Raw genomic sequence first — 18,202 nt, 5'->3', positions numbered from 1 at the left:
TCGTTTGTATTTACCCTCCGAAGCAGCATAAAATTTTATGTTCAGAAAGCTTGTCCTAACAAAACTCTGAAACCCTAAACCCGCGCTCAGTCAGCTGAACTAATAACAAATGGTGCCTGTGGTGTTCGTAGCAGTTTTGGGTGGCTGAGGGATCTCGTAGAGCTGTATTGCATACAGCTGGAGTGCTGTATAAAATATTTCAGTTTTATGGTATTGTCACTTTTTTAAAAAAAAGAATTAGAGCTTATTGTTTAGCAAATGACAATTAAGGAAAGCAGACTGATGGTGCCTGGTTCAGTTGGCTTGGGGGTGAAGGAGGAGAGCTGCGTGGAGCTGGGGAGCGCCACGGGGCGTTCTCAAACCTCTGCAGATCCAAGAAGTACAGCAGCTCTGCACGAGGCCTCGTGTGCTGTGCGAGAGCCACGTGCTGCCTGCCTGGCCCAAAGCTTCGACTTTGTGCTCGTTGTTAAACACTGAGTGCTCTCAGGAGCTGGGTTTTGAGAGCTGGTTTTGGCTTCCCATGCTTGGTATGAGCACCCGGCACAGACCCTACGGCGCACAGGACTCCTGGGAATGAGGACTTCTCGTATTCTGCCCCAATAAGTGGCTCTTAAAAAAAAAAAAGAAAAAGTGAAAAGAAAGAGGAAGCAATGGCATCTCATTCCCCACATATCCTAAAAGCGTCTGCAGGCTTTCCCAGCTTCCTGGCGCACAGCTTGTTTTGCACCACAGCTCGGCCATGAATGGTCCCCTCAGTGGGAAGATGAATCGAGCTTTATCCGCTCCCAGAACTATTTTTTGCCTTGTGACTTTAACAGGCAGGATTGCATTAATACAGAGAAGAAGTCGAAATTACTTGAAGGAGCAAGAATGCATAGAAAAATAAGTGTCCCTGTGCGGCTTCAGAATTATGTGCAATTGTTTTACTGCTAAACTAGCAGCTAATTTAGTCGCAGACCAGATTTCTGAGACAGATTAGTTAAAACAGCTGTAATGTGTGTCCCTCTTGGGAAAGAAAGCAAGGAGAGACAGCCGCGGGATTCCTGCCGTAGTGCCTGTGATCCTGCGTTGGGATTGTCTAGATGGAAGGGGGCGTGGAGGAAAAGAATTCATTAAGTGTGCTGCAGGGGAAATAGGTAAGGGATTGGATTCAAGCTGAGGATTTCCAAGACCTGTCATTATCCTGAGGAGGAGGCGGAGAATTGCTGGATTAGAGGCAGCCTGGCTTGGGGCCAGCTCAGATTCGAAGGCACCTCTGCTAATCTGGGCAAAACCACTGCAGGTAACAATTTGTCCCCTTAAGCCTTTGCCCTGTTTTTGTAGGATACCAGCGTTACCGTAATATTATTTTAATTAGTATTTAGCTTGAAGTAGCTTTCTACTTTAAACAAAGCACCCGACAGCATTCTGCTTCCTTTACACCTAGAAACAAAAAGCAGGGCTGGAGGTCAACCCTGTGCAGGGGATTGAGCCCGGGCCCCGTGGCAGTGCTGGGTGCTGGGGCAGGTGACACGGGAAGGGACCGTGTGGCACACTGCGGCTGGGCAGCACGGCTGGTGGCCACTGCACCAGATTGGATCCTTCCAGTTCTGCGCAAAGTTCATGTCTTGTGGTTCTGTCCCACCACAGCGACGCATAGTTAGTAGAGAACCAAGTACCTAAATGTATGCAGAAACCATACCCATAGTCTTTATTTTCCATCCTCGCTGTTGCTGTTGTCTAAAAAATGGTTTCGTTCTGATGAAATGGCTTTGCCATGTTATTAAACTCTTTGGCATCAAAGCTGTTAGAAAATCGCACTTCAAAAACTACCTCAAAAGACCACAGTTTTTCACGGGGATCTGGAAAATCGGGAAATCACAGGTCAGGTTTTCCCTGCAGACCTTACTTCGGTGCCTGATCAGAGTCTTTGCGTCTACTTGCATCCTTGCACTTCCTTTCCCCATCCTTTGTCCCTGTGCCTGCTGCAAGGTGCTCAAGGACCGCAGCAGCTCTTCAGTGCTTTCCTCCTCAGGGTTCAGCGAGCCCTGCCAAAGCCCAGACTGGACACTGAGATTTTTTGGGCATCTCGGTGCTTCCTGCAGTGTTCGGCACCGGGATGCCGCGGGGAGGGAAGGGGCGAGAGCGGGAGCTGCAGCTCGGCTCCGAACTGCCCTCTGGAGGAGTCCCTGGGCCAGGAGATGCGGTGGCGCCCGGTCACGGCCCTGCAGGCCGCTGTTAAAGATTTAGCTATGAAGGCACACGCGTACAGCAGGTGAGAAAGGTTGCAGCTGTCCTACATCAAAAAGATGTTTTTGTTGTAAAATCAAGATGCCTCTGTGGCCCATCCGGCCGGGTGCTCCTCCTTGTTGGGGCTGGAGTGGGGCTGAAGTGGGAAACGCTCACGCTTGGCCTTGTTTTGTTTGTTTTTTTCAGGTAAAAAGGCCGGTCCTCCAGGGCCCAACGGACCCCAGGGGCCACCCGGCCCTCCTGGCCCCCAGGGCCCCCCCGGCATTCCCGGCATCCCCGGGATCCCTGGCACCACCGTCATGGGACCCCCCGGCCCCCCCGGCCCACCGGGCCCTCAGGGACCCCCTGGGCTGCAGGGCCCCTCAGGTAACCGCTCGTCCCCATGGCAGGGTGTCCCTGCAGTCCTTGGTTGTGTTTTGCTTTGTGCATGATATTATTCCTCCGTGGAGTCATGTGCCAGTTATTTTGTAAAAATCCCTGGCTGTAATTACTCTTTAAAACGCATGTTGGTGGAAGCTCACATCACTGTTTGTGCTACGCACATGAACAGTCTGGTATTAAAAAATGCTTCTTCAGAGAAATCAGGGCTGTCACCCTATGGCTTGCATGGCTCTCAGAGGAAAACTCGGTTGACTTTTCAGTTTATGTCTCAGAAATTGCTGAAGCACAGGCCAGCAGCAGCATGAGGTCCTTAGCACTCGAGAGTGCTGCCCACAAGCATCTCCTCTTTAACAGAGATTTGGCTCTCGGAGAAAAGAGATTTCAGCATGGAGCTTGAACGCAGTGAATGACCTGCGTTACTGCCGAGTCAGACTTGTAATCTTTGCAGCCAAGAGTCTTCATTACCACTACTGATCGGCAAAAGGGTTGTGCAATTTTTCCTTCTAGTGGAAACTGGTTGAATAACGCTGGGGCATTGTGATGATGCCAGGCAGAAATGTGGGAATGAAATAAGAAAGAAGTGGGGTGAGGCTTTTCCTTGCTTGCACACTTTCTAACATGAAGCCGTACCCCGGATAGCTGTTAACATCCTCCTGCTGCTATAAACGGGTCTTGAATGTTTGTTACGGGGTACGAGAAGTTTTCTGTAGAGGAATATTTACTGCAGCTCCTTCAAGCAGAACTCTGCAATGATGTGAAATTGCGTTTTGCAGGTGCCACAGACAAGGCAGGCTCCAGAGACATCCAGGTTGGTTGATTTTCCTTCACGTTACCGGTTGTTTGCCGACATGCAAAACCCACCCCTTCCCCTCTGTGCTAAATCACAGCCCCACAAAATGACCGCCTGAGCTCACTTTTCTCATTGCTCAAGAGCAAGCCCTGTTAATCTGGCTTGGGCTTCTCACTTCTTGTCCGGTACTTGAGCATGTTGTTCTCAGCTGCTCCCATCTTCTTTTTTTGTGTTTGTTTATGAAAAGCAGCAATGATCTCAGAGTGCTGTCATGTACAAAAGCCGTGAAGCCATGTCAGGTTATAGAAAATGATGCAGTGTTTCTGACCCCCTTTAAACCCCTGTCATCTCTTTGCAGCCAGCTGTGGTCCACCTTCAAGGCCAAGGCTCAGCAATCCAAGTGAAGAATGGTAAGGATCTGATGCTATTGGCACTTACTGAACCTGCCCTGCAGCCCCAGGCACGTCCCTGGACCTAAGAGCACCCTGTGACGGGGGGCAGCGATTGCTGACCGTGACAGCCTGACTCCCAGTGCCCAGACACTGCAGAGGAGCTTTCTGCTCAGTGTCCATCCCCATTTCTTTTGTGCTCAGACCTCCCAGTTTGTTCTCCCAGAACTCCAGCCCCACTGGGTCTCGCTTCCCCTTGGCCCCCAGGTACAGCGTGCCCCCTCCCACCTGTTGTGAAATCATTTTTCCTCAGCCCCTTGACCAGCCAGCCTTCTTTTCCAGTCCATTTTGTTGGTCTTGTTTTCTATTTTAAGCCAGCAGTATATCCTTTTCCTGTCAAAACCCCATTAGCCTGCGTTTTTCCCCATTTCCCCAAGAATATATTTCAGGGGAAAGCGCAGCTCCAGAGGGACACACACAGCTGCAAGCTCCTCCTGCCTTGCCCCGCTGCAGGCAAGCACACCCTGCAGCTCCCCGGCCCCCCGAGCATCCCTCCTCCCAATCTGTAACTCAGCCCAGCTCCTGCCGAGCCATCCCACATCCACCAGCACTTCTCTGCTCTCCTCCTTCCTCCCCGAATCCCTCTCCGATTTCTCCTCGGGTTTCTGCTCCTCTTGCCAACAGCTGGCTCTCATTCATTAGCCGCTGGCTCTCGGCTGGCGATGTCTCGCTGTGCTGGAGGGGAGCTGGCTCGTCCCCTGCCCGGACCCCGAGGAGCCCTGGGGACAGGGCTGCAGGACCTGTGCTCACCAAATCCCCCAAAAAAAAAACAAAAAGGAAATCGGCCGTTTCTAACAACAGCACTAGGGAAAAGATGCTGCTTTGCTTATGTGCAGAAAGTAATTATCCCGTTATTAATGGGAAGCGTGGATGTTTACAGAGCGTACGCTGCTCTCTAAGAGTGGGAATTACCCCGTAAGTGTCCTTCCCTGCTGCTCGGGAACAATCCCCAGCCCCGAGCCTGCCTTCCCTGGGCGCCCAGGCATGAATGCTGTCCGGCTGACAGTGAGCAGAAGCCGCAGCCTGCCGGGCTTGCAGCTAGGGGCAGGGAGCAGAAACGCAGGGCTTAAAATGAAGGTGAAGGCTGTGTCTTCGTGCTCAGCAGCACTGAGTGGGGCAGGCAGATTTGCCGCATTTAGTCCAATTCCCATAAGGACAGGAATCATTGTTCTCATCCCAGCCTTGCTGTCATCCTCAGGGAAGCACCCGTCTGCAGCTCTCTGTGCAAGTTTGGCTTTGTTTAGCGTGGAAACTGGGTAGAGAGGTGTGGGGAGGGGAATGAATAAAGAGAAGGGGAGTCGAGGAGATTGAATAGTCTTCTGGCTGGGTAATGTCAGCTGGGAATCTTGCCTGGAGAGCTGGATTCTGCTGCTTCCCTTCTGCAGAGTTTCTTCCACGATACCCGGGAAGTCACCAGCAGCAAAGGGCCAAAACCTCGAGAGGCGCCTGGGGTCTGGGCTGCAGAAGGGCTGCTGTAACCACAGCTACCAGAAGCTGTTTGTGCTCTGTGGCTGAGCATGCAGAGTGTCAAAACCCAGCCCCTGGCCTCGGAGATGAATTTGGAAAACACAGCAAATACATTAAAGCACTGGCACGGATTTCCATGTGCCAGTGGCCTTGCTGTGCAGTGGGGATGACAGCACTCAGTCCTGATGAGAACATTTTGTCAGGGCTGGGAAACACTCAGGTACCATAATAGGCTCACCTTAGCCTTGGCAGAAGATGAGCTCGTCTGCATCCGATGCTGGGGATGAATGCAGCGTAGTACAAAAGGGCAGGTGAGAAGAGCTGCTCCTAACAAGGATAAGCAGAGATGGAAATCGCTCATCCTGCACGCTGCATGGTGTGGGTGTCCCATTCAGACAGCAGCTAGTGCTGGTGTCATCAGAGCCAGCGCCATGGGAAGGAGTCAAAACTAGCACAGCACAGCCCTTAATTCTGGGGTTTTCTCACCAAATTACTTGACTTCTGAACGTGGGTCTGTGTCGTTGTGTGTGAAAGCTTGCAATGTCACTGTATTTCTGTGCTCCCGCGCTTTTCATCCTGACGGGTACTGAGTGACTGCCGTTTTCTCATACTGAGATCTTTCAGGTGGAGTCCTCAATGACTGGTCTCGCATCACTATGAACCCCAAGGTGTTTAAGCTGCATGCCCGCAGTGGGGAGCTGGAGGTACTGGTGGACGGCACATACTTCATCTATAGTCAGGTAGAAGTGAGTACGGTCCTAGGCCTAACTCCTATTCTTGTGTTCCAATGGAAGCCTTGCATGAACCACGAGAGGGCTCCAGACAACTAGCAAATGCCAAGAACTTGTGTGTACCTTTAACCACTTCATGCTCTAGGAGATGTGTGTCAGAGGAAGAAGTTAGAGTTTGGAAGTGCGAGGTCAGACGTCTCGCCATGGCACCAGCTGCAAGAGATTAGTTCCTGCCACACGCGCGCAGGCGCCCCACCAAATCCCATATGCCACCGATGGCTCCTTCCCCCACCATCCCGTCTGCGCAGGCAGGCAGCAGCAAATCTAAACCGTATTGCAGAGCAAGAGGCCCAGCAGGAAGCTGGGCTCTGCGCTTTAAGAGGGATGTCATCCCAAAACCCCGACAACTTGTGGTCTTTGAGAAACCGTGTCGCTCTCTGTAAGCGTAGGGCTCCCAGCCCGGGGGGCCTGGCCAACCTCCAGCCCAGGTAATTGCATTTTGCTTCCACGTTCTTCGTGTAGCTTCAGAGGGACACGATGTGCCAGCAGCCTTGTGGTGCAGCAGGATGGCTCAGCTGCTGCTCTAGCTGGTACCAGCGATGGATGTGCAGAGCTGCCTAGGTAGAAAGTACCGAACAAAATAATTCATAGTGTGGTTTAGGGTACAGGAATTAAAACGTAATTTCCTTTCCTCATTCAGAAAAAAAATAAATGCAGGAGGCGTACTGTCATTTAGTGCAGTCTCCTGCAAGTTTCTGAGCAGCTTCTAAGCTGCCACGCTCTGCCCAGCCTTCCAGAGCAGGCAGGGTGCCCGGTCACCTGCAGGCTGGAAATCTGTCCAGGTTCTGGCACAGATCGTAGCCCCTCCAATCTCCTGATCAGGATTTGCCTATATGCAGTTAGCCAGCCCACTGACTGTGCCAGGTGTGATAAAACGGGCTGTGGATGCCAGGTGAGGCAGGGCTCTTCCACGGAGCTGCTCATGCGTTGGCTTGGATGGGGGCAGGAAAAATAACTCCACATGGGAGGTGGTTAAGGACCTGAGCAAGTCACAGTCATGGGGACTTAGCCACTCAATCCAGGAGTTAAATCAGTGCAAATACCCTAAGGTCATCCCCCTCCAAGCTGCGGAGGCTGGGAGTGTCTTCCCTGTAATAGCTTGTGCCTTTGAAAGCGCCTCAAGTCCAGTTACACAGAAGGCAGCTCCCAGGCATCTTAGGGCATTTTGATGTCCACACTAAAGGAGGCTCATGGGATCCAGAAAGCAGGACTTGCCAGGTAAGTGACAGAGGACTTCAGTTCAAATCTTTGTCTGTTTGTTGGATGAAACGCTGTGTGTAGCAGATAGGTTTGTTCTCAGGCTGTGGAAACTCAGCCTGCACAGGTTTGTAACGTTTCCTTTAATGAGCAGGGGCTAACGAGAGCATTCCTAGCTGGGCCATAAAGATACCTGGATTTGCAGACGCTTGCATGCTTGTACTGTTAGTGTGAAGAGAAATACGAAGTTTCCTTACGTTTTGTTGGCTTGAGGGTCTTTATGCCTGAACCAGCCAACCTCCCGTGAGCATGGGGCCAAGGAAGGGATCGATAGCAGAGGGACCATGCGTACGCCTTGAGAGGAATGTGGACTTCTTCCTGGTGCACAAATACACTGCCTAACGGTCTTTCTTCTTCCTGCTTCACATCAGGTATACTACATAAACTTCACAGATTTTGCCAGCTATGAGGTGGTGGTGGATGAGAAACCCTTTCTGCAATGCACTCGGAGTATTGAGACCGGCAAGACCAACTTCAATACCTGCTATACAGCTGGGGTCTGCCTCCTCAAAGCCAGGCAGAAGATCGCTGTGAAAATGGTCCATGCTGACATCTCCATCAACATGAGCAAGCACACAACTTTCTTTGGGGCTATACGCCTAGGAGATGCACCAGCATCCTAGATGAACTTGGCATATCCAAGGATACTCACAGAACTGCACAGTGCTGCTGTTCATAAGCGTATCAGTATTTCAGGGGGTTCTGTAATCCGGCCATAAAGAAAACTGATCCAGAGCTATTTATTCCTATATGTGAATGCAGGAAGCACAATGTCTTCTGTGACTCGCATGGAGACTTGGATCAAAAGGCTAGCTGAAAAAGCGTTGTGAGGAAGAAAGGCTGGCGTGTCTGCCTTGTCTCAGTATTTCCAGTATTACTGCACTGATATTCCGCTCTGTGATCTTCACATGAGGCTTGTTGAGAGTGATGTGGGTCTCTGCTTCTATGTTGCACTAGCAAGAGCATCCCAGGCAGCAGCAGGAGAGGACAGACGTCGGTCAGAGGGGTCCTGTCTAGGCTTCACTCCTGCTTCTGCCCGCTAACGAGAGCAAGAAATGGGGTTTCTGCTTTGCTGCCTTCCCGGTTCCAGCTGGGAGGGCAGCACGGTGCCAAGGGAGGCGAGTAGGACAGAGTCAGTGGCGTTTACATTCATCCTCAGGAGCGTGAGAAAGGAAGGCGAAGAGCTTGAAAGCAGGCTGCAAAAGCGGTGTGTCTGAGAGGAAGCTAAACACTCACCAGAGCAGGCTTAGCACAGAGAAATCTGCCTCTACATCCCAGAAATCGCAAAGTCCCAAAGATAAAGATGATCCCGGTTCCAGAGCCTCTGCTACTTTCAGCTCCTGCCATTGCCCCAGAGGTGTACGCTGCCCTAACGGGGGCTGCCTTAAAGTACTGCTGCTGTTACAGCAAGTTGTGTTTTTGTTTGGTTTGGTTCTTTTTTTTTTTTTTTTTGTCTTTTTAATTAATGTGTTGCAAACCAGAACACATTTCTACAGGCTTCACAGAGCCATGTAGAGCAGACACAAGTACTTGTGAAAACACTCTGAAGAAGTTTGTCATGTTTAAGAATAAAATATTCAAACAGGAAAGGTTTTTTTTTTTTTTTCTTTTTTCTGTTTTAATAGCAACTGCCCTGCTCTTAGATGTGGTTTTTATCCTTCCTCCCCACACCCTTTTCCTTTTGGCACTCTTCTACCTAAAATGCTCTAATAAGTGGTGATGGAGGCTCTAGCAAAAATGTGTATTTAAGAAGTCTGGTCCAGCATGAAGTCACCACTTTTTCTTTTCTCTGAGCCCTGCTGAGTCTAGTCATAACTCGATTTCTGGTGACTAATAGGGTAGCTGGGACGCTATTGTTTCTTTTGGCTTCTTGAGCAACTCTCTCCCGTTACCTCCCCTCAACTGGGGAGATCTAAAGCTATAAGATGTGCTTGGGCTGAGCGCGGGGCTGGGGCGCTCGGGTTTGGAGGTGGCGTTGGCTCGGTGGTGCAGCCGGGTTGCTTCTTGGAGCACATTTAATTAAGCGAAGAGGGCAGCAAAATTTCAGCCTCTATGGCCAAAAGGAATAGCAGGGCTGGGAGCAAGCCCCAAACCGATGGCTTGGGTGCTGTAGCTCAGCTCCTGGCCAGCAGCAGAGCTCACCTGCAGGGTGTGGGGTCACCATCGGTGCGGCCCCCCCGGCCGGGGCACCCTCAGCTCCACCACTTTTCCCAATCCGCAGCGAGTGATCTCACTTGCCAACTATTGCAGTTATTGGGAGATAAATATTTCTTGGGGGCACCCAGCTTTGGCTTCGGCCTCGCTATTCACAGGAGGCGTGCAGTTTGTAAAATAACTGCATGAAAAATTGCCTGCTATTTCTTTTTCAATATGTTCCCCTCCTTTCTAGCCTTAACATGTTGGACGAGCAAGAGCCTTAGGGGCACTTAACTAGTCTTTGTGGTTTATTTCCTTTAAAATGGATTAAGAAGGACATGTTCCTCTGACAAGAATGAATCAGGACAACTGTGTATAGTGAGAACATTAAGCAAATCATTAACAGAATTGCTTTAGAATACAGTCTGAACAGCAAGACTTTGGGGCAAGCATAAATAATGAAAAGGCTCGGGCGAGCACGATGGATGCAGTTTGCATTCTTTGTCCCCCACTGGCAGGATCTGTGAGTCGCTTCTGAGGATGGCTGCGAGCAGGAGGAGGCAGAGGGAGAATCCCATTGCTGCAAAAACCCCAGGCAGCGCCGCCAAGCTCCCCCTTGGCATGCGCACAGGGCAGCGGGGAGGGGGGCACGGGGAAGCGATTCCTGCCTCCCTCCTCGCGAGCAGCGGAAGGTTTTAGGGGCTGCTTCTGGTCTCACACCACAGCCTGAGCGCCACGACGTGGGCTCAGAGACCAGGGAGTGCCTGGCTTGGGGTGGCCTTCGTGCCAAGAGCCACCTTCACCGCTGCTCCGAGCGATCGCTGCATCGCCGGCCCTGCGGCAGCCCCGGGGGTGTTTTATACTTGAAACCCTTGGGCCACCCTCCAACAAGTTCTCGTTAATGAAGTATTGCAGTGCAGGTTGCCTAGGCTGTAGCACAGCTCCTTCTGTGTGACACTTCTCTGCGCCACCACCCTCGGTGCCTCTGCAGGTTTCCATTCGCGGAGCCAGGCAGGGCTGGGAGCAGCACAAAAGAGCTCGAGGAGGATGCGTGTGGAAGGGTCCAAGCACCTCCAGCAGGAGCAGGGCCTCGCTCCAGTCTTTCCCTCTCACGTCTCCTCATTCCGATGTGTGTCCGTCCCTAGGCTGGCTGGGAAGGAAGCTCCCCACGGACAGACCGACATCGGCGTGCTGGAGACGGTGGCGCAGCGCTCCGGGGGCGCAGCGCTCCGGTCCCCCCAGCAGTCGCTGCTGGCTTCCCCTCGGCAGCGCTAGCTCGCTCTCACCTCCGTGCCTTAGCTCTGCTGCTCCGTGCTTGGCTGGACTCCACTTGCAGAAATGTAGCAAGCAGCTGATTGGGATTTAATTCGTTCAAAACCCTTCTCCCCCCCCCAAGACCCTCTATGCAGGGACAATCCGTAGGGAAGCCGGCTCTGTTCTTGTGTTCACCTTTGGAAGGAAGGATTCTCTCCAGCAAAGGCGTTTGGGCACGGCTCCCTGCCCACAAAAACCTGGCTGTGCTTTCCTCCAGCGCCTTTCTCGCCCAGGTAAGCAGCTGTGGGCTTACTGCTGCCCCCTGCCAGCCCATCAGGGGACTCGGCAGTGTCCTTCCAGCACTTGGTGCTCAGAAAAGGGCACCTGGGCTGTGTTTGGAGAGAGATGAGCAAACTGCATTCGCTTGGTCCTTCTTCCATCCGCTAGGGCAGCCCCTCTTCTGGCAATCAGCCCCGTGAAGGCGCTCACTCTCTCGTGGCCCTCTGACTTACCGTGTGCCTGCCGTGAGCCCCCCTTCACTGTCCCCAAAAGTCCCGGCATGGGCATTTGGAGAAAGCGGAGGAGAGGCTGCGCCTCGCGGTCTGCCAAGGTACGGGGCAGATGTTCAGGTGGGAGCTGCTCCCAGGTGTGCATCTGCCGTGGCTCTGTGAAATCCGGACATGCCGCAAGCAGCACGCCCCTGGGGGTGTCAGCTCAGAGCTCGGGAGCAAAAAGGCAGCTGGTCACAGCCAGCCCCCGGCTGCAAGCTGAGCCTCCTCTGGGCCGGCTGCTCGGGTTTGTTCCATTTCTCTGGCCCACGGACCAGACCCTGTCCCCTGTCCAGGCGCAGCTGTTTGGTTGCTGCACCCATTTACAAGCCCGATCCCCCCCTGATGTCTGCCTGCATCACGTCCAGGTGTAGGAGGAAGCCTCTCCTCAACCTCCCCAATAAAAGCGTAATGGGAGAGGGGCTGTGGGAACAGACGCCCAGCTCCGAGCCCGTTACCTGTCCGAGCTGCACAGAGATATCCTGATGCTGTTTTGTGCTTCGACATCTTTATCCAAGACACTATCTGTATATAAACTATACATAATGTATATAAATTAGGATGTAAGTTTATGTAAATTGTCAATATTTTCTTTGCAAATAAAGCTTTTTCCTGACCTCTGGCTGTTCCTCCGTGCTCAGCGCTCTATCGGCCTGGCAGGTGGGGGGTGTGGAGGAGCTCGGCCCGGGGGTGCTGCTGCCCTGGCTCAGGGATCCCCCTCCGTGGGAGCAGGGCACCTGGAATGATGCCCCAAATGAGAGGCAGCACGAGGAGGAGGAGGAAACAAAAGGTGCTGCGTTCTGGGTTTGGGTTCGTGGCGTAGGGTGGCTGAGTTTTCTTCAGCACGGGGAGCTCATGGGGTCAGGACGTGAGTGCCCAGGAATTCTCTGCAGAAGTCCCTCGCTTCCGATCAGGGACTTTTGGCTGATTTCACCGCCGTGCCTGCTACGTGGGTCCGTGCCCGGTGGCCGGGGCGAGGGCTGGGGTTCCCCGGGAGGTGCTGGCTGGGGGCTGGGGTTGTGCAGGTTCAGCCAGAGGTCGGAGGCTGCTCCCACGTCTGCACAGATGTGGAGCCTCATCCAGCGCCTCCAGGAGCAATCGGGGGCTGCTCTCCTGCAGCTGCCTTTGGCCCCGGCTGTGGTGGAGCACATCCTCCATCAGGGCAGCATCAGGGGAAGCCGGGCTGCTGCATCGTTAGGTGTAAGGGGTGGCACAGATATACAAAGAGGGAAAAATATTAATATTTATTATTCTGCCAGGCATGGTTAGGAGCAGAGCAGCAGCTCTACCTCTGGAGCAACAGCTAAGGCTGGGCAGCAGCCCGGATGCGTTCCTACAGATGGAAAGAAATCAGCCCCCTGGAGCCAAAAAAAAGCAGCAAAAGTCCGGTTTGCAGAGCTCGCTTTGAGTTCACTGTGAGCAGGACATGGCCACGGCCCTGTGTCCCCAGGGACTGTCACCACCAGGTGGCACAGGGACACGGAGATGTCACCACGAGCACACCTGTGTCCATGGCGTGCGGTTCTGGGGACCTGGACACAGCCTGGAGCTGCCACAGGAGGTGTCCCCACGGCTCCTGGGTGGCACAGCCGCCCCTTTCCAGGCCTGCTGGGGACGCGGGGACGTGGCGGGGAGGAGCCCAGCCCTGCGCATCCCACTGGGGACAGGGGAAGGGCTGACAGTGCCAGGGGCCGCGATCACCCCTGGTCCCCTCTGAGGGCTCTGCTTTGTGCCGGGCACCCCCTGCCCCAGGGACTGGGCAGGGGAAGCCACAGCAGTTGGTTCCCAGGGCACACAGGTGTCACCAGGGAGCCCCGGCTGTAGGGCCAGGGGGAGAATTTTCTCCTTTGGGCACCGAGTTCTGCTGCGGCCCTGGTGTCCCAGAGGGTCCCAGAGGTCCTGGTGGCCACTGCTGGGGTCCGGGCACAGCCCAGCCCTGGCACAGGGCAGAGGAAACTGGAGAAGAGCAGGAGAAGCCCCGCAGCAACCCTCGGCTTTCCCAGGTAGCAGCTTTCCTCCCTGGCACTTGATTTCCACGGCGGTTTCGGTCGATCACCTGAGCCCCTGCGCAGCCCTGCCGCCTCCCTGCTCCAGCGGTTTCTCTTTCCCTTCCTTGTGGCTTCGTGCACTGTTTTTCCCCTCCGTAGTCGTATGTCTCTCTTCTCCCACTTCCGTAGCTGCGAACACCCCCCGCGTTATCTCCTTCCCCCATCCCACGCCGAGGCTTATTTATAGCGAGCCCGGCTCGCTGGAGAGCACCGGCGGAGCGGGCAGGGCTGGCAGCGCCCGCAGCCCACCATGCTCTGGCTGGGAGCCCAGCTCACCGGGGCACGATGCTTGCTGCTCTGCCTGCTCCTGGCCATCCTCGGAGCCCAGCCTGGCTGGGCGGGGAGGCCCAAAGCCCTGCCGTGCCAGCAGGTAAGGCTCTTTCCGAGGGCTGTCGCAGCCCCAGCGCTCCCCGACAGCGCTGAGCTGGGCCTGAGCACCCGTCCCGCTGCGCAGCGCAGGCAGGTTCCAAACGCAAATCCCCCCATCCATCCCCAGCCGGTCTCCGTCTCCTTTTTCCTTCCCTCTCTTCCCACCTTCGTCCTCCCCTCGGCTCTCCTGCCTTCCAGCCTGTTTGCCCAGGGCCCTTCCCAGCCGCTCCCCGTGCTGCTGTGCTGGTGGCACCTCGAGCAGTGCCCCCCTGCTCCGCCACGGCGATGCCCTGGGTGCCCTCCGAGGGGACCACTTTGGAGGGAGCTTTTGGAGCAGCTTTTGGTGGCCTGGCCCCTTCCCATCGCGGGGCAGGACACGGAACGGGGCTCATCTTCCCATCGCTCAGGCACGTGGAGAGGAGCACACCCCCTGGCTGGCGGTGCCTTTGCGCGCCCTGTCCCATGCTGATGGGTTTTCCTGCTTCTCCCTAGAGCCCCACGAAGCTGTCATGCAAGGGTGCCGGCCTGCACAGGTTTCCAGAGGAGCTCAGCCAAGGAGTGAAGTACCTCGAGCTCTCCAACAACTTCATCCGAAACCTGTCGGAGAGCCACATGAGTGGGTTTGGGCAGCTCGAGCACCTGGACCTGCGCTCCAACCAGCTGGAGGCGGTGTCGGGAGCCGCCCTGGCTCAGCTCCCCCGGCTGCGCTCTCTCCTCCTGGGCTCCAACCGCCTGGACCGCAATTACCTGGCTAACGGGGCAGCCTTCGGCTTGCTCGGCAACATCGAGGTGCTGGACCTGTCGGCGAACAACCTGGAGAGCCACATGGCGGGCTGGTACCTCAGCAGCCTCCCCACGCTGAAGAAGCTGGACCTGTCCGGGAACAGGATGACGAGGCTGCCCGCGGGCATCTTCTGGAGCACGCCGCAGCTGAGCGAGCTCAACCTCAGCAACAACTACATCATGGAAATCGAGGAGGGAGCCTTTGGGGCTCTAGAGGAGCTGGAGGTGGTGAACCTGGCCTTCAATTCCCTTCACTGCATCTCTGGCTTCAGCCTCAGGCAGCTGCGAGTTTTAAACCTGAGCCACAACGCGCTGGAGCTCTTCGTGTCGGAGGAGGGCGAGGAACCCTACCTGCTTCAGGTGCTCGACCTGAGCCACAACAGGCTCCTCTATTTTCCGGAGCTCCCCAGAGCGCATTACCTCACGCACTTAAACCTCTCCAACAACCTCATTGCCTCGCTGGCCCCGAGCTCAGGCCTCCCGGCAGCGCTCACGCTGCACTACGACGAGATGGGGAGGTTTAACGGGTCCTCCGGCACCGCGGCTGGCCTCACCCGCGTGGCCAACTTGGATCTCAGCAATAACCAGCTGCAGCTCTTCCCATTTGCTTTCTTCCGTGGCCTGAGCTCTCTGCACAACCTCAGCGTGGCCATGAATTGTCTCCAGGACGTAACGAGGGAGACACTTACAGGTGGCGCAGCAGGGGACAGCGTGGCCACGTTGCAGGGGAACGTGTCCCTCTCCGTGCGCTTCCTGGATCTCCACGACAACCTCCTCCGCGCCTTGCCGCCTTGGTTCTTTGATTTTCTGCCCCAGCTGGAGACGATCGACCTGGGCTCCAACAGCCTCCAGCCCTGTGAGAGCCGGGGAGGTGACCGCGGGGGGACATCGGGAGGGGACCCTCAGGGGGCAGGACCCTGCACCGCCTTCTCCAACGTCCCCCAGCTGAAGCACCTCAGCCTCTCCAGGAACAACATCACCCGGCTGCAGCCCTACGCCTTCAACCAGACCTCGCTGCTCTCCCTGGACCTGTCGGAGAACGGGGGCTTGGCCCTGCCCAGGACAGCCCTGGGGGGGCTGGAGCTCTCCCTGCAGGAGCTCTGGCTGCGGGGCAACCAGATGGGGGACGGCTCGGCAGATCTGCCCTGCCTGGGCGCCCTCAAATCCTTGGACCTGTCGGGCAATCGCTTCAGCCTTTTGCCCGCGGGGCTTCTCTGCTCCCCGCTGGAAAGCCTGGACGTCCGAGACAACAACCTGCCGGCGCTGGCCGAGCTGGCCGTGGCGAGCTGGGCTCGCAGCCTGCGGGTGCTGTGGGTGGCCGGGAACCCTTTCAGCTGCTGCGGGCTGGGCTGGCTGGACGTGCTGCGGGCAGCACGCGTGCGCCTGCCCGACCTGGACCGGGCGCTCTGCGCCTATGGCCACCGCCGCGGCAACTTCTCGGCCCCACTCAGCAGCCACCCCTGGGGGCCCTGCCCGCGTCCCAAAGGGGCTCTGGCGGTGCTGCTGGTGGTGCTGAGCATCCTGCTGTGCCTGGGTTACGGCGCATGCTGCCTCCTGAGGAAGGGGCAGAAGCCGCCGGGGTGCGGGGCTGCGCGGGGCAGCAATGGGGGCGGCTTCGTGCCCCATCCCAGAACGGGGCAGGCAGCCAAGGAGAAGCCAGCAGACGGTGACACTAAAGTGTAGGCAGGTGCTGGGAGCTGCAGCTGTTGGTCAGAATGCTAATTGTTATTAATATTATTATTAATATTAATTTGGGCACACGTTTCCACATCTTGCATGGTTTGCAGAGCGACGTCGGGGCTGAGCCCAGCGCTGGGCAGGCACCAGGAGGGGCTGGGTTCCTGCAGCCCCCTCGCTCTTGAGAAGGAAGGTGTCCCCGTCCACGCTACTTTGTGGAAGAAATTAAATAATTAATAATGAAATGATACTTAAATAAGTAGCCGCAGGGGGGGTCCTGCCCTGCCCTCCAATGTTTTCAGCACTAAGGAGACGAAAACCCAGCTGGTGCTGCTCTGTCCCTGCTGAAAGCCGCTGTGAGAAGGTGGCTGCCCGCACAGCCTCGCGGCTCTCCCACCATCCAGGGCCGGGGACCAGCTCTGGGAAAGGGAAAATATCAGGGCGTGCCAAAAACCTCGTGTTTCACATCTCTCTGCTTCCACCTTGAAAGTCCCCAGCCGGCCCAGCGTGCGCCACCTCCTCGTCCACACACCTGTTGTGCTGGGGGATGTGAGAGCAAAAGGGCTTGGAATTCACTCAAAATCCCAATTACCTCTTTCCTTTTTTAATTTTTTTTTTTCTTCTCAAGCTTATCATGGTTTTACTGTGAAGCAAAGGGCATTTCTGAGAGCAAAAAGATTCGTGGTGCAGGGTAAGAGGGGTGGAAGAGAGCTGCTGGCTTAGCCAAGGGGCTGGAGAGGCTGCCAGGGCAGGGGGCAACGAGCCTTAAAGGAAAAAAAAGCCTGGAGAAGCTTTTCCTTGGTTCAAACCGAGGTTAAGAGATCTGTAGAATTTGGAGGTTTGAGCAAATAAATGATTATGTCAAAATGTCCTGGGTTTGTGCCAAGCTGTAAGGGTATAAATCGGAGCCTGACAGAGAGCAGCGGTGGTTAAAATCTTCTGACCGTTTACAACTTTTCTAGAGAATTAGTTGAGAAATCCAGCAAAACTAATTCTTTCCAGTGGAAAGCTTTCGCATTTCACTGAATCAGTCCGTTTTCAGAGCAAAATAGATTTTATCAGGAATTCCCAGCTAGCTGTTCTGCTAACCCATGTGGAAATTACCTCGTCTGCGACCAGCCCGAATTCAGAGCACGGTTTTTGTGTTTTCCCTTTTTCTCGGTGCGGGATGCCCTTCGGGGTGCTGCCCGGTGTGCTGAGCTGCCCCTCTCCCCTGCTCCGTGTTTCACCCACCAGAGGAGCCCACGTGCGTGCACACCGCCGCCGAAGGTATCCCTTTTATTGAATTTTTTTGGGGTGATGTTTCCGTGCTCCCACGGGCTCTGGGGAAGCACCGTCCCGGCACAGCAGCCGGGCTCCCCGTGGCAGGCTGGGTTTGATGTCCCTTTGGGATGGGACAAGGGGCTGGTGGCAGCTTCCCCGTGCCAGCGGCCGGTCCCTCCCTTTCGCAGGACTTTGCCACCCCTGCTTTCCATTATCGCTCGCTGCCACAGCCCCTTCTGCGTGACTCAACAAAACTCCCGCCAGCTATTTCCATCCCGCTTGGCGAGGCCGGGCGTGTTATTCATGACACTTTCTTCCTCTCTGGTGGGGCTCCGGCCGGCCGGGGACCTGCCGCCGAACCTCCGGCACGCAGCCTGCCCAGCCCGCAGACGCTGGCAGGGAAAGGGGCTGGGAAAGCAGCTCCCAAACCCTGCGGCAGCTTCGCTCATCCCAGGCTCGCAGGCAGATGTTGTGCAGCTGGGTGCCCCCACCCTGCGGTCCTGGGGCCCTGGGGACAGGGCGTGCTGCCGCAGCCGGCCCCAATCCCAGCAGCACGGAGATGTCCCCAGGTGCCCCGTTCCCCTCCAGCGTGAGCCACCCCAGCTGCAAGGCACCGCTGGTCCAGGCACAGCACCCTCTGGGTGCGGAGGGGAAGCGGGCAGGTGGTGTCCCCGTGCTCCTGGGGGTGCTGAGCTGATGGAGCAGCTCCTGGCAGGTCGCTGCCACCCACGGAGCGCTTCTGGGTATCCGTCCCGTGCTG

General features: G+C 55.6%; 2 protein-coding genes across 7 annotated transcripts in view; both read left to right on the top strand.

Moving 5' to 3' along the window:
- Positions 1-11,918, top strand: part of EDA (ectodysplasin A) — a 70,983-nt gene extending 59,065 nt beyond the window's left edge. The window contains exons 4-8 of one of the 6 annotated variants that reach the window (XM_038184465.2): positions 2,416-2,595; positions 3,384-3,418; positions 3,759-3,810; positions 5,941-6,020; positions 7,736-11,918. In XM_038184465.2, coding sequence (XP_038040393.1) covers positions 2,416-2,595; positions 3,384-3,418; positions 3,759-3,810; positions 5,941-6,020; positions 7,736-7,987 — 599 coding nt within the window. In that variant the 3' untranslated portion in view covers positions 7,988-11,918. Of the gene's footprint in view, positions 1-2,415; positions 2,596-3,383; positions 3,419-3,758; positions 3,811-5,931; positions 6,063-7,735 lie in introns of all 6 variants that reach the window. The other 5 variants (XM_038184464.2, XM_038184463.2, XM_038184461.2 and 2 more) reach the window with 5 other exon arrangements.
- A 1,144-nt stretch (positions 11,919-13,062) lies between these two features.
- LOC119717892 (transforming growth factor beta activator LRRC32-like) lies at positions 13,063-16,198 on the top strand. Its single transcript, XM_038184458.2, has 2 exons — positions 13,063-13,720; positions 14,212-16,198. Exons 1-2 carry the CDS (start codon positions 13,601-13,603, stop codon positions 16,183-16,185), a joined length of 2,094 nt encoding a protein of 697 aa, XP_038040386.2. The 5' UTR covers positions 13,063-13,600; the 3' UTR covers positions 16,186-16,198.
- Positions 16,199-18,202: the final 2,004 nt, after the last annotated feature.

The sequence above is a fragment of the Anas platyrhynchos genome, chromosome 10 (genome assembly GCF_047663525.1).
Source record: "Anas platyrhynchos isolate ZD024472 breed Pekin duck chromosome 10, IASCAAS_PekinDuck_T2T, whole genome shotgun sequence".
Classification (NCBI taxonomy): Eukaryota; Metazoa; Chordata; class Aves; order Anseriformes; family Anatidae; genus Anas; species Anas platyrhynchos.
This window is presented reverse-complemented; position numbering and strand designations above follow the sequence as displayed.

What these genes read in the sequence shown, in the direction of transcription:
- LOC119717892 (XM_038184458.2), top strand. Translation starts at nt 13,601, where the DNA reads ATGCTCTGGCTGGGAGCCCAGCTCACCGGGGCACGATGCTTGCTGCTC. An exon ending in AAGCCCTGCCGTGCCAGCAG is followed by an intron (nt 13,721 to 14,211) that starts GTAAGGCTCTTT and finishes GCTTCTCCCTAG; the next exon opens with AGCCCCACGAAGCTGTCATG.